Source organism: Centropristis striata, chromosome 8, assembly GCF_030273125.1.
Source record: "Centropristis striata isolate RG_2023a ecotype Rhode Island chromosome 8, C.striata_1.0, whole genome shotgun sequence".
NCBI lineage: Eukaryota > Metazoa > Chordata > Actinopteri > Perciformes > Serranidae > Centropristis > Centropristis striata.
In genome coordinates, this window is record NC_081524.1 from 21,359,379 (window position 1) to 21,383,187 (window position 23,809).

Here is a 23,809-nt window from a genome sequence, read left to right on the forward strand (position 1 = left end):
CAACATATCCAGCAGATCGTCGTCTTCTTCTGGGTTTATTTTACAAGTCAAGGTATGTGGTATTATTTTAAAATGATGTTTTAAATAAACTACACACATTACACTGCACTCACAGTTATTAATCTTATTACAGTTAGTTAATTTTAGGTCTGGAATAAATTACATAAAGTTAAATCGGCGAAAAGTTGATTTCTTCAGTGTAATTCTGTTATTGACTCTGCTGTGTTGTCCCAACCAGAAGCATGAAACTCGGCTCAGTTCTACTTCTGCTGCTCCTTCTGGGGACGTGCTCGGCCTACACTTATCGTAAGTATGACTGTATCTGTCATATCTTTGTTATTAAACAGTTTAATGTTGAAAATGAAAATGTCACCTCAGTCCTTGGCTTATAACTAGTGAGCCTGCCCTAAATATAGAATTAAATATACGAAACAGGTTATTTGACTTTTGGGGAAAAGCCACATTACTATTCAAATCAGATTAATTTAAACAAAGTTGCTACAACATTTCTGATAAAATCACTTTTGAAGGTGATGATATCAATTAATGTAGTTTTGTACATTTACTCTGTACTGTACAATTTTGAGGTACATGTACTTTACTTGAGTGTTTCTTTTTTATGTAACTTTATATATCTACTCCACTACATTTCAAGGCAAATATTGTACTTTTACCCCAATACATTTAGCTGACAGCTTTAATTACTTTTCAGGTCAAGATTTAACATAAAAAACATTTTTTTTAAAAACATGATCAATTTAAAGTGATGAGACATTTTGTTTAAATTAAACCTCATAGCAGTATATTAAGTAGTTAAAATGAGCCCTATCTTGAGAAAATTAAAACGCTGCTTACATAAATGCATCATCAATAATAATAATAATAATAATAATAATAATAATAATAATAAGTAACATATTACCATTCTGCAAAACAAGAACTTTAACTTTTGATACTTTAAGTACATTTTGATGCTGATACTTTTGTACTTTTACTTAAGTAAGTTTGTGAGTAATTTCACAGTGTGGTATTAGTACTTTTACTTAAGTAAAGGGATCTGTCTTCCACCACTGGATGCTATATTAATGTTGTGTGAAATAAAATCCTACAGCCTCCAAATGGCATAAAATAGTTATTGCAGGTTTAGTATTTAACAAACACTAGTGTAGTGCCCGTAGGAAATATGTATTCGTATAGTGGGAGACTAAGTAGATTTTTCAATTCTGGCCAAATGAGGTTGTGTGTGAAAGTGTGATGTACAATGAGGTGTAATACTCTTGCATAGTGTTAATATACAAAGTGTATATTGGGTAATACATGGATGTACATTGAGATATAAAGAGACACAGAAATAGTTATTTTAAGAAAAAGAAACTTAATTATTCAATACGTTTAGACATATATACAGACACAGATATAGGGGGGAATAAGTTTACATGCAGCACAAACAGATGGAGGAGAATAATGTGAATAAGGGTTATTTGGTGTGTTGTGGAATGTGAAGATTGATAACTATTGTGTTTCATATATTGTGGCCAGCAGACCACTACAACATCTGTAACTCCATAAAACACTTACTTTTCATAAGGTCTGCACACCATCCAGCACATACACATTGAACATTGATATTTGCTGGAACCTATTTGAATATTATTGGAAAATTGAACCTTGTAGCGCACTTTAAAACTCCGAAAGATAGGTAGGCTAAATAAACTTACAGATGACATGAGATGAGATGAGTCAGGGTGGAAATCCAGAGTGAATTGTGTTACTGACCAGGTGCAGGCCTATCACACAATGGGGCGGAGCTCCCCTAAAAGGCGTCCAATCAGAAACAGTGCAATGCCGCAACACGTCCTACGTAAATAATGATATTTTGAAAAATGAATTCAAAAACCTTCAAAATCGAGGATGCACACCTTCGTGCCATGCGCAAGCCACATACGAAATCTTAGGTCAGTCTGATTAACGGTCAGCGAGATATGAGCTAGACACACACACACACACACAGATACTTCTTGCTTTTATAGATAGATGTTCAAATCTAGCAGTTAAATGTATATTTCAACTGTCTTATTCACAGAAAATGTGGCCTTGCGTGGAAAAGCCACCCAGTCACATCGGTACGCAGATGCGTATGGAATTGCTTCCAATGCCATCGATGGAAACCGTGAATCGAACTATGCGGCCGGATCGTGCACTGCCACTATCACACAGACCAACCCCTGGTGGAGAGTGGACCTGCTGGAGTCCTACATCGTCACCTCCGTCGTCATCACCAACAGAGGAGACTGCTGTGCAGAACGGCTCAACGGAGCTGAGATCCACATCGGCAACTCTTTACAAGATAATGGTGTCGCAAACCCAGTGTGAGTGGACATAATTCATCATTAAATACAATGTTTCATGAGGATATTGTTTAGAAGATCCTGATGCAGCTCATCTTGCTGTGTGAAATCTACTTCTACTCTTTGTGGTATTGGTATTATTTATTACTTCATGACTGTTCACCTGCAGTTATAAAGTTATACGAAAAGTAATGCTTCCTTTCTTCTTTTTTTCTTTTAGGGCTGCTGTAATTTCACACATCCCAGCGGGCAGGTCTTTAAAAATGTCTTTTACCAGACGTGTGGAGGGACGTTATGTCACTGTGGTTCTACCTGGTTTAGGAAGACTCCTCACACTCTGTGAAGTGGAAGTCTACGGGTACCGGGCCCCAACTGGTGAGATTTCTTAAGAAGAACCAGTTCCTCAAAAGTTTTGCAAAGATTTGGAAACGTAGTTTACACATTTATACAAATTTTCGATCGGAGCAGTTTCAGGGCCGTTTCAGAGCCGGTGCTAGTGCTGGTTCACAGTTGGTTTAACTTGCGATCCAGATGTGAATCTGTTTGCTGCCCACAGGCTTTAGAGCCACGTCATTATATCTCTGTTAATGTCTGTATATGTCTCGTATAATAACAAGTCAGACTACATGTCTCTACAACACACCTGTGCTGTTCATTTTGATCACAACGGACGGCGAAAAATTTCGTAATAAAATCAGACGTAGCTGCTGTTAACGTTAGCACGCTAGCTCGCCGGTATCAATCACATTGCATTTGCAACAAATCAAATAAATGAATGATACAAGCCGAGTTGGTCAGATAACCCCGCGGTTCAAGACCAGAGAGTTGGTGCTGCTGTGGAACCAGTTTTCCCAGCCAGGAGCCGGTTCTTTGGTGGTGGAAAACCAACTAACCATTCGCAGTTGCTCTGGTCGAAAAGCGTGTTTACTGCCGCAAGCTGCAGGTGCATCCTTCAAGTTTTGCTGTGCTGATCGAAATAAACAACAGGCTTCCTCACAACTATCCATGACCTCTCTATATGTTAATGATTCAAGACTTACGAGATTGGGTCGACTTCATAGAGAACATTAAGGAAAACGAAAATGTGTTCTGTGTGCAGGAGAGAACCTGGCCCTCCAAGGAAAAGCCGCACAGTCGTCACTGTATTCTACAGGCACTGCATATTATGCCATCGATGGGAATCGTGCCAGCTACTGGGGCCAGGGTTCTTGTACTCACACGAAGGCTGACTTTAACCCCTGGTGGCGCCTGGACCTGGGGAAAACCCACAGAGTGTTTTCTGTCAACATAACCAACACTATAGATTCTGTCCCACAACGACTCAATGGAGCCGAGATCCGAATTGGAGATTCTCTTGAAAACAATGGCAACAACAATCCCAGGTAATCGAATGTCCATTATTAGGTCATTAATTTGAAAAATAAATCTAAGAATAGAGATTTGGTGGTACTTAGCAGTAAGTTATTATTCACTTATATTTATTACCTTCACCAATAAGGTTTTGTTTTTAGCTTAGTTTTTTTTATTGTCAGCAGGATTATGGAAAAACTACTTGTCAGATTTTCATGAAACTTGGTGGACGGATATGACATGGGCTGAGGAAGGGCTTATTAAACGTTGGTGCGGATACATTAATTATTCTTCACTTTGGTTAACATTGCAAGAAAGGGAATTTGTGCTGCATTCATGTTGTATGAAAATAATTGGAAAATAACAGTTTTAAAACTCAAAAAAGTCACAAGAATGCCCCCTTAAGTCAAAATAATAACTGTTAAAGTTGAAAAAATGTAGGAGCACATTTCCTGTCTCGTCTGGTCCGTTTCCTTTAGCCTTTTTCAGTTTCACACAAATAGTGAATAGTTTAAATATCTGAGCAATAAAAGACAAAACATATTTTTTGTAGCATCCATGTTGTTTGCACATTACAACTTAAAGCTTATGGACTTACTGATTTCTGAAGAACATGGGAATACACCATTGAAATGAGTTGGTACCTTTTGAGTGTCTGTTTCTTAACGTGATTATTCCACGAGTTAAGACTTTTTTTTTCTTCTGCTAGGTGTGCTGTGATCTCAAGCATCCCCGGAGGTTTCACTGAGACCTTCCAGTGCGACGGGATGGACGGTCGCTACCTTAACATCGTCATTCCTGGAAGAGCCGAGTACCTGACCCTGTGTGAGGTGGAGGTCTACGGCTCAGTACTAGATTAGGTTCAAAATGCAAAACAATGACATTTTACATTGTACATACTTGCAATCATAGCTTTAGATTCACTTGTTAGTTTGTTTGTCTCAAGCTACTCTAGTATAAAGATATAGATAGATAGATTGTGTGAAGCAACTGTAATGGTGGCATGTTAATGATGTTAATTGTGACATTACATTAAAGGCCAATAAGTTTTCATATTATTTCGCTCCATGTCAATCATCATCAGTACTTACAGAAATCAAACACATTTTAAGTGCATCTCTAGTTTTACTTCAAAATATGATTTCTCTCCGTCTTTGTCCCTACACGGCTTCACAATCCATTGTTTGTTTGCCTTTTACAGCATCGATATTAAATTCCTGAGAATGCAAAGTACACACGTTATCTTATCCGAACAGGAAGTTGTGTCTGATGTGTCCTTGCCACTTTGCAATGAGTCAGCAACAATAATATTCTCTCGTTTTATGGTTTTACCTCCGTGTTTATCTGACCAGGAAGTGACACCAGATTCATTTGTGACTTAACAATAGACAGTAAATACATGTGACACATTTTTCAAAACAAAAGCCAGCCTGTAAAACTCAATGTTTCCATGGTGGTTGCACTGTAACCTGAACCTGATGTTTATTTGTCCAATTTCCTGAACAGTGCATTCAAAGACAGTTGTTTGTGGTGGTTTACCATCAGAAAAAGGATCACCAAAGACTTTTCTTCATGTGTCAAGTCTGTGACACTGCTTACATTTACACCTACTTACATATTTAGTATATGTAAATGGGACTTTTGAATCAGAAAATTCATTGATGACCCATATTGTGGCCGATATAGATTTTTTCTTTTAGCTGGAATGAAAATAGACCCTTTTTTTTTTAATGTGGAATGTGCACCAATATTTTCCCCACTCTGCAAATGTCCCCAGACAGCTACTTTCTCAAACATAAAACTTAATTAAATAATATTTAACATTGTTATACATATACAAACAATGTACATGTCAGCCAGTTCTTTAAATGATTACTGAGAAAATGAAGAATATACAGGAATATAATAAAAAGCTAAATAAACATAATTACTGTTCAGTTTAATCTATTGCTGACTATTTAAAGAAATGGAAAAACTACTTGTCAGATTTCATGAAACCTGGTGGGTGGATGTAACATGGACTGAGGAAGGACTCATTAAACGTTGGAGCAGATCTGAATAATGGGATGGATATATGAATTATTCTTCACTTTGATTAACATTGCCAGAAAGGGAAATTGTGCTGTATTCATGTGGTATGAAAATAATTGGAAAATAGGAGTCTTAAGTAAAAGTAACGTGAACGCCCCCTCAAGGCAGAGTAACAACTGAGAAAGTGGAATAAAAGGAATATATAGGAATAATTATAGGAATAAAATAAATAGCTAAATAAACAAACCTTTTCTGTTCAGTTAAATCATCTGCCAACTGTTTAAAAAAATTAAAATGTTGAAAAATTAACAGCTCACTACATTTCTGAATCATGCCACTCAACATTTTCTCCATTATATATTGTGTGAAAAAAGGTTTTATAATGGGAAAAATCGAACAGCACATACACTGATACTGATAGGCCTTTAATTAATATGTCTGCCAAAAATTTAGTTTTTTTTAATCAACTGGGTACTCTTCATTTCAGCAACCATTTCCCAAATCTGAGTAAATGGTTAAAGATTTTTTTCTGTCACTGATTGATTGGTGAGTCCTGCTGCATCGTCTAGAGTCAGTTGCACCAGCTGTTTGTCAGTTCCAGTGGTGGAAAAAGTACAACCGGTTCACCTGGCAACTTTACTGTTTTATCTCTGTGTTTATCTGACCAGGAAGGACAGACACATTTATCCGGGAATAAGCTGTAAACGTCAAGTGCACGTGGCTTTTATCTTTTTAAAAACAAAGGGTGGCCTACAGCAGGAAGACATGCTTACACTACTGCAGTCAGTGGTGGAAGAAGTATTCAGATTCCTTACTTAAGTAAAAGTACTAATACCACACTGTGAAATTACTCCACTACAAATAAAAGTCCTGCATCCAAAATTAACTTCAGTAAAAGTACAAAAGTATCAACATCAAAATGTACTTAAACTATCAAAAGTTCTTGTTATGCAGAATGGACCCACTCAGACTGTTATTATGTTCTAAATATGTCATAGGATTATTATTATCAATGCATTTATGTAAGCTGCGTTTTAATTTTCTGAAAGTAGGGCTCATTTTAACTACTTAATATACTGTTATGAGGTCTAATTTTTGTTTTACTTTAATTTTATCATGTTTTTTATGCTGATAATCGACCTGAAAAGTAACTAAAGCGGTCAGCTAAATCTAATGGAGTAAAAAGTACAATATTTGCCTCAAAATGTAGTGGAGTAGAAGTATAAAGTTACATAACATGCCTCAAAATTGTACTTAAGTACATTACTTATATGTTACTGGATTATTATTATTGATGCATTTATGTAAGCAGCATTTTATTTTTGTAAAAATATGGCTCATATTAACTACTTAATATACTGTTATGAAGTTAGATTAAAACAAAAAGTTGAATTATTAAAAAAAATTCATTTGAGAAATTGACTTGAAAATTAACAAGTAAATAGTACAATATGTACATCTTAAATGTAATGTAGTAGAAGTATAAAGGTACATAAATAGAATTACTCAAGTAATGTACAAGTACCTCAGAATTGTACTTAAGTACACTACTTGAGTAAATGTACTTACCACTGGTCAGTTCAACCTCGTTTTAAATATTTATTAAGCTTTAAGCATCAACAACTTCAAACAGGCTTCACCACACAAACTGTGGAGAACATAGAGACTTTATGTTACTAAATATTTATTCTTAGAAACTTCTAGGTGTATAACTGTTCTGTAGATGACTGAACCAAAGGGCAAAACTGATGTTTGCTTGTTAATATCAAATACATAATGTGCAATATGGTCTTACCGAATAGAATAGAATAATATAGGTTAATGAAAATAAAGACATGGCAGCCAATTTTTATTACTTTTCATTTATCATACATTTATTATATCCATCTGCAGGCACTTACAGTACAATGAAAAGTTCAGTAATATGCATTGAAATCTTCATCTATCTTCATCAAACAACAACAACAACAACAACAACAACAACAACAACACCACAGCAGCAGCTTTACAACACAAATATGATCCAAACAAATACAAAAATACAAACAAAGTGAATACAAAATCATATAAATTGAATAAAGATATTCACAAGATTGTTGCAAAATATGCAAAATACATATGTATGGAAAACTGTTTTTTGAAATGTTCCTAAACATGGAAACACAAGACTAACCTAGATGAGCTTTATTTTAAGGCCATCGGTTTTTAAATGGCCTCTTTCACAGAAGATATTGTGACATGCCACCAAGGAGAAAAGTGTAAATAATGCACTCAATGATGGCTGAATTCCATTTAGCTGCTTCAGTCTCTGCAGCTTGTATAGTGTCACACTGCCGTGCATTACCTGCTGGACCCTTTGAAGCTGGATACATACGTTATAGTAAGCAAAAACTCATACAACAGTCCTGAAATAAATCATCTCCTTAGGACAATTATAATATTGAGTTTTTGGTTTTGACTGAGGTGTTGAATCAGCTGTATACTTAATCCAGTCTGGAGCCGTAGACCTCCACCTCACATAGGATCAGGTACTCGGTTCTTCCAGGAATGACGATGTTAACGTATCGGCCATCCATCCCGTGGCATTCAAAGGTTTCAGTGAAACCTGCAGGGATTCTTGAGATCACAGCACACCTAGCAGAAAAAGAAAAAAAGTTTGTTAACTCCAGTGGTGGAATGTAACTAAGTATATATACTCAATACTGTACTTATGTATAATTTTGGGTACCTGTACTTTACTTGATTATTTGTATTTGCTCACGTCTTATGTTATGTCTTCTCCAATGGTGGAATATAACTAAGTACATTTACTCAAGTAATATACTTAAGTACAATTTTGAGGCATTTTATGTAACTTTATAGTTCTCCTTCACAACATTTTATAGGCAGATATTATACTATTTACTCCACTGCATTTAGCTGACAGCTTTAGTTACTTTTCAGTTCAAGATTCAACATGAAAAACATGATACATTTAAAGTGAGTATAACAGTATCTAAACTAGTATAAATGAAATATATCTTCTAAACACTCATCACATAAATGCTTCACTGCAAATAATCCGATAATATATTTAGAATATAAATAAAAAAAAACTCCATTCTGCATAAGTCATTTTACTTTTGATGCTTTAAGTACATTTTGATGCTGATACTTTTGTACTTTTACTTAAGTGAGAGATCTGAATACTTTTTTCACCACTGGTTAACTCAGTGATCAGTTCAATAGAAGAAAAATGTCTCATTTTAAGAGGTAGTAGATTGATAAATAGTTAAAATAAAGTTATAATAAGTGTGAATCTGGTGTTCCAAACAAATCCAGTGACATATCCGTATCCAATTTTTTAGCTATTGTAGTATTTTAATTAATGGACATTAAACTAGGGCTACACAGTGGTGTAGTAGTTAGCACTCTTGCTCTGCAGCAAGAGGAACGCCGATTGGACTCTGGCCTTCTGTGTGGAGTTTGCATGTTGTCCCCCGTGTCAGGGTGGGTTCTCACCGGGTACTCCGGCTTCCTCCCACAGTCCAAAAACTCTATGTCTATGTCTCTGCCCTGCGATAGTCTGGCGACATGTCCAGGGTCTACCCCGCCTCTTGCCCAATGTCAGTGGTTATGGATAATGAATGAATGAATGAGCATTACTACCTGGGATTGGTGTTGCCATTGTTTGCGAGAGAATCTCCAATTCGGATCTCGGCATCTCGAAGCTGATGGTTAGTATTTCTGTAGTTGGTTATGGTCACAGAAAACACTTTGTGGGTTTTGCCCAGGTCCACTCGCCACCAGGGGTTGAAGTCATTGTTTGTGTGCATACAAGAAGCTCGGCCCCAGAGGGTGTCACGATCACCATCTATGGCATTATTTGCAATGCCTATAGAATGCAGCGACGACTGTGAGGCTTTTCCCTGGAGGGCCAGATTCTCCCCTGCAAACAGAGCACATTTGGAAATAATAATTAGTTCTCCTTAATGCTCTCTGCAGTGCAACATGTTCTCAAACTGTGTATGTCTTGAAACTGAAATTCACATGAATTTGCACATTGCTGCCATTTCTTATAATTAGAGGAAGCTGCAGGAACAGATGGAGAAGTCATAGAAAGTTTTGAGGATTTCTGTTGTTTTTTGAATCAGCACTGAAAAACTTGAAGGATGCAGCAAGGGGAAGCAAATGTGAAAATCATTACATTTTTCTTAGGATTTTAATAAATTCTCATGTTAAACCAGCGAGTTGGTGAGTGTCTTTATCTTGCATGTCAGACTTATATACACGTAGCTCAAATAAATAAGAATTTGCAAAGGAAGGATTTATTAATAACAGCAAGGGCATGCATTTTGCATGTTTGTGGCTGTATCAGAAAATGAGGTGGCCGCGGCCTCCCCTAGAAAATCAAATGTTGGGGCAAATCTCACCAGTTGGGGCCCGGTACCCATAGATTTCCACTTCGCAGAGTGTGAGGACTCTACGTAATCCATGTAGAACCACAGTGACATAACGTCCCTCCACACGTCCGGTAAAAGATATTTTTAAAGACCTTCCCATTGGGATATGTGTAATTTGAGCAGCCCTAGAAGAGAGAGAGGAAACCACAAACAGCAATATAAAGTAAGAAATTATACAGACACATCTACGAGCTAATAGATAATAGGATGAGCTGCGATGAAACCCTGTATTTGATAAGTCATTATATTCACTTACAGTGGGTTTGCAGCACCGTTATCTTGTACAGAGTTGCCAATGTAAATCTCAGCTCCGTCGAGCCGTTCTGCACAGCAGTCTCCTCTGTTGGTGATGGTAATGGAGGTGACAATGTAGGACTCCAGCAGGTCCACTCTCCACCAGGGGTTGGTCTGCTCATTAGTCCTGGTGCATGATCCGGCCGAGTAGTTAGAGTCACGGTTTCCGTCGATGGCATTGTAGGCCGCTCCAAATGCACGATCAAAACGAGTTGACTGGGTCGCTTTTCCACGCAAGGCGACATTTTCTGTGAATGAAGCAGGCAACATTTAAAAGATTTATTTTTTTACAAAAACCCAACCCTCATGATGTAGGGAGTTACAAGATATTTCTTCAACCCAATACTTGAGCATATAAGAGCTGCACTAACGGGATCATTTGATGATAATCTGTATCTCAACCTTGTTGCCTCACTAGTGGAGTTCTTCAGGGATCTGTTCTGGGTCCCCTACTCTCACTTTTTCCTGCCGTAGCTATGCAGATGATACTCTGACTTCTTCTGTCTTTTCTCTCATCTGAAACCCTGCTCACATGTCTTACTTTATGTCTGTACCAGTGGTGGAATATAACTAAGTACATTTACTCAAGTACTGTACTTAAGTACAATTTTGAGGCATGTTATGTAACTTTATACTTCTACTCCACTACATTTTGAGGCAAATATTTTACTTTTTACTCCACTCCATTTAGCTGACAGCTTTAGTTACTTTTCAGGTCAAGATTTAACATGAAAAACATGATAAAATTAAAGTTAGACATATAAAACAATCTGAGTGGGTCCATTCTGCATAAGAAATACTTTGACTTTTGATACTTTAAGTACATATTGATGCTGATACTTTTGTACTTTTACTTTAAGTAAGTTGTGAATTTAGGACTTTTACTTGTAGTGGAGTACTTTCAGAGTGTAGTATTAGTACTTTTAATTAAGTAAGGGATCTAAATACTTTTTTCACCACTGGTCTGCACACCATCTGAAGCTCAACATCACTGTTTTCACACAATACATGAAAATCCTGCTGAAAGGTTTGGTAGACACCCCTGCAGACGGTGTCATGATGTGATGTCACAAGGTAGCAAGAAGTAACAAGACACAAAATACATATTTTAGTGGCAGGAGGAGGAATTAACGTTTCATAACAAAGGTATGACAGATATAGTCAGGTGATACTTACGATAGGTGTAGGCCGAGCACGTCCCCAGAAGGAGCAGCAGAAGCAGAACTGAGCCGAGTTTCATTGTTCTGGTTGGGACAGACAACAGAGTCAATAACAGAATTACATTCAATGGATTAACATTGTCATCATCATTAATGTATGAAATTTATCCCACACCTACAACAACTTCATGAGTCAGATATCCAATGTGAGTAAAAGTATAAAATGATTGACTGGACCTACATGTGAGTAGCCTTAACTGTCCAGATTGTGAATTTAAAAAAACACATTTCTCAACTACAAGCACATACCTTTACTAGCAAAAATCCCAGAAGAAGACAAGGATCCACTGTTTATGTTGTGTTGACGAGTATGATTTTTATGCGGCTCACGCAGGGATATTTATATGCACGTCTTATCAGCATGTGCTGTTAGTTATTGATGATTTACCACAGGTCACGTTTTAGGGGATGAGAAAGTTTTTATAATGTCATAAACACAAACATAAACACAAACACGTGAAGTGTGTTAAATAAACTTCAGCCAGTAAATGATATTCTTAGTTCATTTAGTAAACACAGATATAAGCTGGAACAACGAAAGTTTTAAAACTACATTTTTACAAAATCTGGTACATTGTAGTCAGTGGTAGAATGTAACTAAGTTAATTTACTCAAGAACTGTGCTCAAGTAGAACTTTGATGTACTTGTACTTTATTTGAATATTTCAATTTTATGTAACTTTATATTTCTCTCTCTCTCTCTCTCTCTCTCTCTCTCTATATATATATATATAGCATTGTATGTATATATATATATATATATATACAAGGCTAACAAATGTATTAGACCACCTATCATAAAAGTGAAAACATAAATATTAACCATTACAGAAACATTAAAAATAATTTTGGCAATTACTAATGCTGTTGGTGGTCTAATACATTAGTTTAGCACTGTATTTATTTTTTACTCTATTACATTAAGCCAGCTTGAATTACTTTTGATGTCAAGATTTACGGGAAAGATTGCACTTTTCTATTAATTAGACCACATGACAGCATATTAAGCAGTAATACAATACGATAATAATAATAATACGATAATATATTTGGAATATATAAAACAATCTGAGTGGGTCCATTCTGCATAAGGAGAACTTTATTTCTAAAGCTTTCAGTACATTTTGATGCTGATACTTGTACTTGTACTTTTACTTCAGTAAGATTTAGATGCAGGACTTTTATTTAAAGTGGAGAAATTTCACAGTGTGGTGTTACAGTTTTTCACAACCGCTATGACCCGTTTGTCAGAACCTTAAAAACTTTTTCAAAACTGTTAACGCATATCACACCTGATACACTCAATCCCCCAAACAGTTAATTTCATGGTCAAAATCACCCAGTGTAACTAAACACAGACACACACTTCCAAAATACAATAATACACTAACACAATTCACCAAATCTACCAAAACACTGACACACGTTGTCTTCCAACAGAAACATTTAGTCAGTCACAGCACCGTGTCATAAAAAACACTGACAACTGATGGAAGAACACAAACCGAATCACTTTGCATGTTTCTTATCTACTTTTTTTCCTTTTTCTTTTACAATCAACAGATTATTGTATTGATCATACATGTAAATTAACCCTCTGGAGTCTCCAAAAGCACCAAATCATGACTTCTTCATCATCCAGACTAGAAAAAAAAGCAGCGTGGAGCCCTACTGTAAATTTACCTCTAAAGTTCTGGCTGTAAACTCCATGAGGCCAGTTTCAGTTTGATGATGATATACCAAGTAAATCTGGAGACAAACTCAAATATATTTAGTATAAAATGATAGAACTGGATGGAACCCTCTTACGTATATGTTGTATTTGCGACCTTTGTTCACATTTGCAACATTTACTGTAAAATTCTTTATTGAGCATGATAGTGTTTTGAAAGTAAAAAAAGATTCAAAATCACATTTTATGTTGGACTGAATGACTAAAAAAGACACAAAATGACTTACAAAGACATGAAAAGACATGAAAATGATTCAAAAATGGACAAAATAGCCTCCATAGAGACAATGTTTGTGATGATGTTCTTCATTTTTCATTTGTTGGCCATGAATTTTGGTCCTTTTTTGTACAACACTCAGTACAGAAAGTGAACGAGCCGTGTCAGAGCAGCTTTGCAGAATGTTTACGTATGAAAGAAGAAGATAGTGAATGACAGGATTTGCAGTAAACACTTTACTGTATTGCAAATTAAAATGACTTACAGTAGAGTAAAGAGGTAAAAAAAAATCAGCTGTCATTCATTACTGTATTGCCAAATAGACAAAAAGAAAAAGGAGCAGAAGCTGATCAATGTAATCTTCAATTCATTAGTTTTGAACATGAGGTTTTCTGTTTTGACAAACCGTGTGAAAACAATTGAAAATTCACCAGTTAACATGTACTGTTTTGGTCTTGATTGAGCTTGTGTGTAAAAGGAGTTAAAACTAATTTTAAATGTGTAAAATGTGTGTATTTTGTGTCAAAAGAAGAAGAATTGTGTTAATTGTATCGCCCACACAGGCTGATGTTGTGGTAACTGTGTGAAGAGTTTTGAAAAAGCGGTAAAAGTATTGAACAACGGGTCATAGCGGTTGTGAAAAACTGTATTGTATTTTGGAAGTGTGTGTCTGTGTTTAGTTACACTGGGTGATTTTGACCATGAAATTAACTGTTTGGGGGATTGTGTGTATCAGATGTGATGTGCGTTAACAGTTTTGAAAAAGTTTTTAAGGTTCTGACAAACGGGTCATATCGGTTGTGAAAAACTGTAACATATAGTTAACCTTATCTAGCCTGCCAGCCTTTAGCAGAAACACTGGTCTGATGTAACCCAAAGCCAGTGCCTCTACATACAGCAGACAGGATCACATTTGCTTAATATGATTAAAACGTTGGAAAAACCCCAGATTAATACAAATTTTTATAACAGTTAGTAATCAAAATACACAGCGACTCTCTACTACAAACAGAAGACATTTGCAAACTTATAATATGTTTTTTCTTGGCACTCTCTGCAGAGCAAAATGTCCCCAATCTGTTTGTATCTCCAGACTGAAATTCATAATTATTTGCACATTGTTTCTTTTTCAACTGACAAGAAGAAAACACAGTAAAAGATGGAGTGGTCATGGCAAGTTGTGAGGATGACTGATGTTTATTTTGATCAGCACTGCAAAACTTGAAACTGTTTCTTCTAATGATTTAACACTTTATATTGCCCTTGGATCATTTTTAAGATGCTATTTTCAAATCAAACCAGCTGGTGTGTCTCATTATATTGCATGGAGTTAGGACACATGTAGCTTTAACAAAATGAGTTTGCAAAGGAAATATGTGTTTGTTTCCAGAATAGCAGGCATTCATTTACTTTGTTCAAATCAATTCTTAAAACTCTGGCATGACCACGGCTGTGTAGAAAATGAGGGAGAAGTATTTGCATCTTGTGTGTCCTCAGCAGTCGAGACTCAGAAATGTGTCACTTGGTTGCGAGAAAACATTTTTGGTGCTGTTCAATCAGGACATCAACTATGTAGACAGAAAGTCACTGAAGCATTATTAGCTCACATCTAACATGCAGCATTAGTTTAAGACTTGCACAAAAATATATCTGCTGTAAGTATTCATACAGTTTAAAATGAGTTAGAAATACCATGTTGTTACTGCACTGTACAAAATACATTTACGGTATTATTTTACAGTTTCTTGTTTTTTCTACATGCCACAAATGCCATAAAAATACAAATTACTTTTATTACAAATTTTAGCCATAAACATTGGATGTTGAAATCTGTAAATTAATGTAATGGGACATTATAGATTTCTTTGACAGTATTATTCAATTGCTTAGTGGTGTTGAATGTTAAATTACAGCTAATTCTATGTTAAAATAATACAAAAAAAATAAACATCATATCTCTGAATGTAAAATTAAGATAACTTTCTGTTTTCCTATAGTAAAAATTAAAATTCAATGTAAAATATTGTTTAAAAGAGTCACTTACCGAAAACACGTGTAAAACAACATTTACCTTCATATTAAGGTAAAAAAAATAAAAAAAACTTTAAAAAAAATGTTATTCTATACATATATAACATAAACATAAATAACGTGTGTGTGTATATATATATATAACTTTTTGTTTGAAAGTAAATGTAAACTATATACTATAATTACCCCTTCAGTATGTAAGATGTTCCACTATGATTAAAAGTTTGTTCAAATTAAAATGAAATGAAAAAACTTATATAATATATATATAATGATAATTCTTCTTTTTTTTAAACCCTGTTTTTTTAAAGAGGGTTCCCATTTTTTTATACTCACGTGATTCTTTAATTTTTTTTTCATCCTGTCAAACTCAAAGACAGTTCACTTGTAACAGAACATTAAAGTATTAATACACTTTGGTTTAGCTGTCTTCTGAGAGTGAGACAGCACTTTTTGCAAGTAGTAAAGAAAGATATCAAGCAACAATATCTTCATTTTGTGTGTTGAGCAGAGTGTAAATGAAGAACTTAAAATGTTAAATGTCTTTTTTCCCCATATACTATCCAGAGCTTGTTTAATCTCCTGTCAAATGACTGCAAAACACAATGAAAAAAGTATTACTTTTCCCACAAATTACTAACAGAAATTCCTGGAGCTTCTTTTCAGCTTTTAAATCATTGACTGGATTGATTTATCTTGTGAAGAAAAGTCCCTGTTTTTGATGATGGAGATGGTGTAAACCTGCTCCCCCTCCTGGCCTTAGATGGAAGAGTGTCAGGATTCCCACTTGGACTGTTAGTGTTGTCTCCCCCTACCTGTCAAGTATGACAGTTCTGAACTTTGTTTTTGTTTACACTGCCATGTGTTTTAGTCATGTGCTTGGGGCCGCCCCCATGTACTTGTTTGGTAATTCCTGCCTTTATTCTTTTCCCGTCATTTTTCTCTGTTCACCTGTCTCTCATTTGTGCCAATCAGTTTGAGTATTTAGACCCTAAAATCTTTTCAGTAGAGTTTGTCAGACCGTCACTGTGTGTACAGTATGGTGCCTGAAATCCATGTGAGTGAGACAAGTACTTAGTCTAAGTTTATATTGGAAAGATTAAGGAAAGTTTTTGTTCTGTCTTGAATCCTGCCTGGTTTTTTAAGTTATCTGCCTGCCGTGTCTGGATTATCTGCCTATGTCTGCCTGTTAAAGAACTCTGTCTATGCCTGGACTCTGTTTTTGCCTACTGGACTGTTGTTAAATAAAAATGAATCAATGCAAGTAGTTGGATCTGCTCTTTATTCCCCACCTGAGGTCTGACAAATAGTCATTGGTTTCAGACAATGTTCAAAGAATGATGATTAGTGCGAGGATTAGGGACACACATGAAAAAACAATTGAGTTCTGACTTTATTCTCAGAAATCTGACTTAAAGTAAGAAGAATAAAGTGAGAAATTCTGACTCTGAAGTCAGAATTCTGAGAATAAAGTCATAAAAGAGTAAATCTTCTTCTGTATATATTGAACTTTTAACATTTTTAAAACTGTAACTTGCAACCTCTTCTGTCCTCTCCCCTCAGCTCTGTGTAAACAGATTTTCAGTGAATATTTGTCACGTGGCAAAGAGTCTGGTTCCAGACAACATCGTGTGCAAAATTTCAATCCGTTCACAATGAAGAAGTATTCAAGGAGTTAAAGCAACATCTTGACTCACACACACAGACACAGACAGTCCAGTAAATGTAACTTTTTTTTTTTATTATTGCAACATGTTAAGTACAAAAAGGAAGAATATATAATTACATTTTTACATATCATGATGTTAGTTGACTGTACATTGCAACAATTAAAACATGCACTGTTTTATTCTGAATGTGTCCCAGGTGTAATCACTGTTTACTGTCAATTCACACATAAATGCAGTTGTACTTCCTGGTCATATAAAGCAGTAAACTCTAAACTCTTAACGTAATATTATTGATACGAGGCTTAACTTCCCAGTTTGATTACATAATGTGTGTATTTTTCCTTTCCGGGAATGTAATGTTGATGCTGAAAAGATACACAAACAATGCAGAGTAAAACCACAAAGACAAAGGAGGAGACAATAGATCCATAGTGTTATAAAAATAAATCTAGAAAAGCATTGGACATGTGTTTGGATTCTGCACAACTGATAAATAATTATTTGTAAATGTTTTCATTGGCTTAATTAACTTTCCCATTACTGAAATGTAGAATGAAAACCATCAACCTGTTAGTCAGTATTCATAATTTTTTCCCTCCATCAGTGTTGAAGTGAATCTTAAACTGTCGTTGTTATAAATTTGATGCTCCTCAGACCTAATCCAGTCTGGAGCCGTGCACCTCCACCTCACACAGGACCAGGTACTCGCTTCTTCCAGGAACGACGATGTTAACGTATCGACCGTCCATCCCGTCGCACTCGAAGGTTTCAGTGAAACCTCCAGTGATGCTTGAGATCACAGCACACCTAGCAGAAGAAGAAATTTTAATAAATTTAGATACTCTAAGGACAATATTTTCCATAAGAGTTTGATATGTCACTGTGAGATCATGATTTTTCTTGCAGCTCTATGGAAACATCACAACAATGGCTACAAGTGTCAAGTAAAACACAGTTATAATGTGATGTAATCATTAAAAAAAAAAAAAAACATGAGTTGGATTTCTCTGATTTTTTTTTTTTAATTGGAATAAAACAGAATTTATATATACAACACTTTTCCAAGTGCCCACAAGTGTAAAGACTATTGGAGGGGGGAAAATGGGTCTCCACATGCTATATGTATATTTACTGAAAAGGATTAGGGCCACACATAAAAAAAATATTTGAGTTCTGACTTTATTTTCATAATTCTGACTTTAAGGTAAGAAGTATAAAGTCATAAAAAAGTCAACCCTCTTTCGTACATATTGCACTTTTAACATTTTTTAAACTGTAACTTGCAAACTCTCCTGTCCTCTCCCCTCAGCTCTGTGTAAACAGATTTTCAGTGAATATTTGTCATGTGATCATTCGTCTCAGCAGAATCAATCATGCTTCACAGTGTCTCCGAGGAGCAGAATTGAATGTTTTTAACAGGATCTATTTATTCCAAACAGTTTATTTTTGGTGACATCTTAAGTGAGGCATGCAGAATAAAGTGATTTTAACAGAAATATGGAAATTTTAGGCTTTGTTTTGGTTCCTTTTTCTAACAGAAACTTTCATGACCGATGATATATTAAAGGACTGTTGGAAACTTCAAATTCTGTGATGATGCATGTCTTTGCAGCCTCCTTCTATGGCTCACTGTGTATTCTTTGTGATTTTTTTATTTAAAAGAGAGCATACTTATCAAACTGTTATATTTGAATCAATAATTGTATCCTACCTGGGATTGTTGTTGCCATTGTTTTCAAGAGAATCTCCAATTCGGATCTCAGCTCCATTAAGTCTAAATGGCTCATCTTTGTAGTTGGTTACGTTTACAGAAAAAACTTTGTGTGTTTTGCCGAGGTCCAGTCGCCACCAGGGGGTCATGGTGATGTCTGTGTGACTGCAAGAACCCTCGCTCCAGTAGCTGGCACGATTCCCGTCTACGGCATTGTTTGCATTGCCTTTAGGAATCACTGACGACTGTGACGCTTTTCCTTGGAGGGCCAGGTTCTCTCCTGCAAACAGGACACATAGCACTGATTATGCGTTTTTTCGATACTCTATCTAGTGCAAAGTGTCAATGATTTGTGTAAGTCATGAAACTGAAATTCACAACTATGTGCATTGTTAGCTTCTTCAGTGGTAAAAAGAAACAAGCAGTAAAAGATGGAGAAAGTTGTGATGATGCTAGTTGGATTAGCACTGCAGACTTTTTAAAGATTATATTGTGTTGTATGTATACAAATGTGACTTAAATTTGAGAAACTATTTTTTCCTATGATTCACCAATTCATATGGTCTACAAATCATTTAAAGATAAAAAAAAAAATAAACCAGCTGGCTGGTGAGTCTCACTATATTCCATGTTAGAGATAAGGCACATGGAGCTCAAATACTTTAGATACCACTTTGCAAAGGTGAATCTATTAGCAACAGAAAGTGCATACATTTTGCATGTTTTCTTGATTCAAACGAAGAGGAAACAAGGCAGCGGCATCACAAAAAAAAGTATTTTATATTCAAATCTCACCAGTTGGGGCCCGGTACCCATAGACTTCCACTTCACAGAGCGTGAGGACCCTTCCTAAACCAGGTAGAACCACAGTGACGTAACGTCCCTCCACACGTCTGGTAAGGGTAATTTTTAAAGACCTGCCTGCTGGGATGTGTGAAATTACAGCAGCCCTAAAATAAAGAGAGGAAGCAGTGCATGCATTACTTTTAAAGCTGTTTAGAAATATAGAGTAAAAAATAATACAGACACTTAACCTGCTGGAAAAAAGCAGTTGCAGATTTCACAAAACAACTGCCACATGTTTAAAGCTATAGTTTAGTCCATCTACGTCAGGATCAATTTCCTGTGGGAAACCCTGTTTTTAAGTCATTACTTCCACTCACACTGGGTTTGCGGCACCATTATCTTGAAGAGAGTTGCCGATGTGGATCTCAGCTCCGTTGAGCCGTTCTGGACAGCAGTCTCCTCTGTTGGTGATGACGACGGAGGTGACGATGTAGGTTTCCAGCAGGTCCACTCTCCACCAGGGGTTGGCCTGTGATACAGTGTGGGTGCACGATCCAGCATCATAGTTGGATTCACGGTTTCCATCAATAGCGTTAGAGGCAGCTCCGTACAGGTTCCCAAGACGATCTGACTGGGTGGCTTTTCCACGCAAGGCCACATTTTCTGTGAATGAGACATATGAAACACATTTTAAGATGTTTGAAAACTGCTAAACTTACCAGTGGCGGAAGAAGTATTCAGATCAGTTACTTAAGTAAAAGTACTAATACCACATGGTGAAATTACTCCACTACAGTAAAAGTTCTGCATTCACAACTTACTCAAGTAAAAGTACAAAAGTATCAGCATCGAAATGTACTTAAAGTATCAAAAGTAAAAGAACTTCTAGTCTGATTGTTTTATATATTCCAAATATATTTGGTAGGGCTCAATTTAACTTCTCAATATACTGTTATGAGGTTAAAAAAAAAGTCAAATCACTTAAGATGTATCATGTTTTTTATGTTAAATCTCGACCTGAAAAGTCCACTTGGGGGCGACAGAAACAAGATGTGAACAGAACAGATATAGCATCACCATGTCAGTTGATATGGTGAACTTGTATTGAAACAGTAGCTTTTTGACACATAACTAACCCTCTAGAACAGAAACACTTGTGTATTTTAAAAAAAAAACCACTGTACAAGAGTTCACTTCTTTCTGACAGATGACTTATTTATTTTTAGAATATACATTTGTTTCTTATGCAGTTGTTTTTGGATAGTCTGTTTTTGATATTCTTATATACTTTTCAAAATTTTGCATGGTGTGCTTGGTGTTTTAATTTTAGCTGCTGCTGTAACACAGTAATTGTAACACAGTTTGGGATCAATAGAGTATATCTATCTATCTATCTATCTATCTATCTATCTATCTATCTATCTATCTATCTATCTATCTATCTATCTATCTATCTATCTATCTATCTATCTATCTGTCTGTCTGTCTGTCTGTCTGTCTGTCTGTCTGTCTGTCTGTCTGTCTGTCTATCTATCTATCTATCTATCTATCTATCTATCCATTAAAATTCCCTGCAGATGTTCTGAAAGACCATTGAACAGGATTAAGTGGCATCAAGGAGCTGAATAAATACTGAATTCTCTAAAATCACGAGATGCTTTTGAGTGGATGTTCGTCCATCTCCATTGAAATCATCAATATGTAAAAGGACGTTTTCCTCCAACGGTAGGAATTGAATACTTTATTTATACAGTCAGATGATACTTACGATAGGTGTAGGCCGAGCACATCCCCAGAAGGAGCAGCAGAAGCAGAACTGAGCCGAGTTTCATTGTTCTGGTTGAGACAAGACAGCAGAGTCAATAACAGAATTACACTGAAGAAATGAACATTCCCAGCATTATTACTATGTGACATTTTGTTGCAGAAGTTAGATATCTATAAAATAGCTGTTATTTTTTAATTCAGTGAATATTTAAAAGCTTCAGTATTCAACTTTAACAACATACCTTAAGTTGTAGAGCAAAACCCAGAAGAGGAGTGACTGTTTATGTTGATGAATATGATCAGATGTGGGCCACACAGGGATATTTATGTGCACATCTTATCAGGGCACGTGCTGTTGTTTATTGATGATTTACCGAATATGATGTCCTTGCATGCAGATAAGGAATGTGTGGGCGATTCCTTAGAACTTTCACATTCAAGATTAATACTTTATTGCCATATAAACAGCTACAACTCATTCAAACATAAAAACATGCAGCCACATGTGACAGTGTGATTTAAAACAACAACAAAAAATGATATATGTATTCAATTCACTAGAAGTTAACATGAATACTTCACTGAAGCAGACTGCATAGACTACACTTGCATTATTCTTGTTTTCCTGTCGACAACAGCCAAATGCTTATGACATGTTGTTTCTGTCTTTGGTGATTCTTTTTTAAGTTAGAGATGGCTTGCCCAGTTCATAGAATGGTGTAAACCTGCACCACCTCCTGGCCTTGGATGGACAGAGGCACAAACTCTCTGCAGCCAGGAAGAGATGTGCTTCCTTATACAGTATGTCCTAAAGTTGAATTCAGTTATAGCTGAACGAGCCCTGTCTATGTATTTCGCTTTTATAAGCTCCCACGTGTACTTAACAGTCCTAAATAAATACAGTTGAACTTCCTGGTCAAATAAGCACAGCTATCAAACAGTAAAATAAGTAAGAACACTCATGTTGTTTATTTGCTGCCATGTGGATCATATAAGGCACAACTTCCCGGTCTGATAAGATAATGTGTGTAACTTATTAATGTTGAAAGGGTACTGCAGTTATCAGTGTGCAGTAAAGGGTTTAAATATTGACATTTTATCGTGTGTAAAGGTGCCAAGTTATAAATACATCTAGACAGAATGGGTATCAGTAAATTTAAAAGCATTTGTTTGCGCAATAATCACAGTAATTGCACTAGAGAAAAGAACATGATGGTAACAAACATGACAGATATCATAAAAAATAAAGTCAAAGTACCTCAAAAAATTAGAGGAGAAAACCTAATAAATAAATTACTCAAAATAAATAAATAAAATTGATGAGGTCATAGGGGTCAGAAAATATTTTCATATGTAAGCTATAAAGAGAGACTTTTTAGATGTTAATAAATAATATAATTTGAATAATATAATTTTGAAAAATCATTCTCAAAAAATGGCGGAAACATCAAAACAGTAGATTACACCAACAGATAAACAACTCAAGAACCAATCAACCAATCAGCCACTCAAATTTATTTTGTCAAAGGAAATCAGTTAAAGTACTTTCCCATAATTTGGTAAACAATAATAATAATAATAATAATAATAATAATAATAATAAATAATATGTAATATCTTGAAGTTTATTCACATAGTGCTTTTCGTGCAAAATTGCAACACAAGATGATTAATAAAATAAAAAATACAGCAATACATGGACATATAGTAAAACAAGGAGATACAGCAATATAGGAGAAAAGAAGACAACAGATTAAGATGTTTTTTTTAGAAATAAAATGAAATGGATGAATATTAAAAGATTGCTAAACAAAAAAAATCATTGGGCTTCTATTAAAAGTTTTTGCAATTCAAATTAAATTTCATATGCTATATAAGAAGTGTATCATCTGAAATATAATAATACAATTAATACTATCTTAACCCATAAGAACCCACTGTGACACGGTTTTAGCAAACACTTTAAATTATCTAGAAGTGACTTCTCCAAAATGTGGCTGTGACTGGAAACAGAAATGTGAAAAAGTAGCTAATTTCAAAAAGCTCTTTTTTTGTTACTAGGTTCTAATCCGTTAATATGATGTCCTTTATTGCATTTAACCCTCAAGTCAAGTCAAGTCAGATTTATTTATATAGCGCATATACAGACGGCTGAGCCGCACCAAAGTGCTTCACATAAAAGTGCAAGAAAGTGCAATAAAATACAGAAT

General features: G+C 35.5%; 3 protein-coding genes across 3 annotated transcripts; 1 reads left to right on the forward strand and 2 right to left on the reverse strand.

The window, feature by feature from the left end:
• LOC131976202 (fucolectin-4-like) lies at positions 1 to 4,684 on the forward strand. The gene is made up of 6 exons (XM_059339124.1): positions 1 to 52; positions 239 to 306; positions 2,084 to 2,369; positions 2,569 to 2,723; positions 3,448 to 3,730; positions 4,408 to 4,684. The coding sequence occupies exons 2-6, from the start codon at positions 243 to 245 to the stop codon at positions 4,556 to 4,558; spliced, it is 939 nt and encodes a 312-aa protein (XP_059195107.1). The 5' UTR covers positions 1 to 52; positions 239 to 242; the 3' UTR covers positions 4,559 to 4,684.
• A 3,518-nt stretch (positions 4,685 to 8,202) lies between these two features.
• On the reverse strand, positions 8,203 to 11,705 carry LOC131976203 (fucolectin-1-like). The gene is made up of 5 exons (XM_059339125.1): positions 11,642 to 11,705; positions 10,428 to 10,713; positions 10,142 to 10,296; positions 9,378 to 9,657; positions 8,203 to 8,363 (listed from the first exon to the last, which is right to left on the reverse strand). Exons 1-5 carry the CDS (start codon positions 11,703 to 11,705, stop codon positions 8,213 to 8,215), a joined length of 936 nt encoding a protein of 311 aa, XP_059195108.1. The 3' UTR covers positions 8,203 to 8,212.
• A 6,185-nt stretch (positions 11,706 to 17,890) lies between these two features.
• Positions 17,891 to 21,664, reverse strand: LOC131976204 (fucolectin-4-like). The gene is made up of 5 exons (XM_059339126.1): positions 21,601 to 21,664; positions 20,210 to 20,495; positions 19,842 to 19,996; positions 19,047 to 19,326; positions 17,891 to 18,142 (listed from the first exon to the last, which is right to left on the reverse strand). The coding sequence occupies exons 1-5, from the start codon at positions 21,662 to 21,664 to the stop codon at positions 17,992 to 17,994; spliced, it is 936 nt and encodes a 311-aa protein (XP_059195109.1). The 3' UTR covers positions 17,891 to 17,991.
• Between the last annotated feature and the right edge of the window lie 2,145 nt (positions 21,665 to 23,809).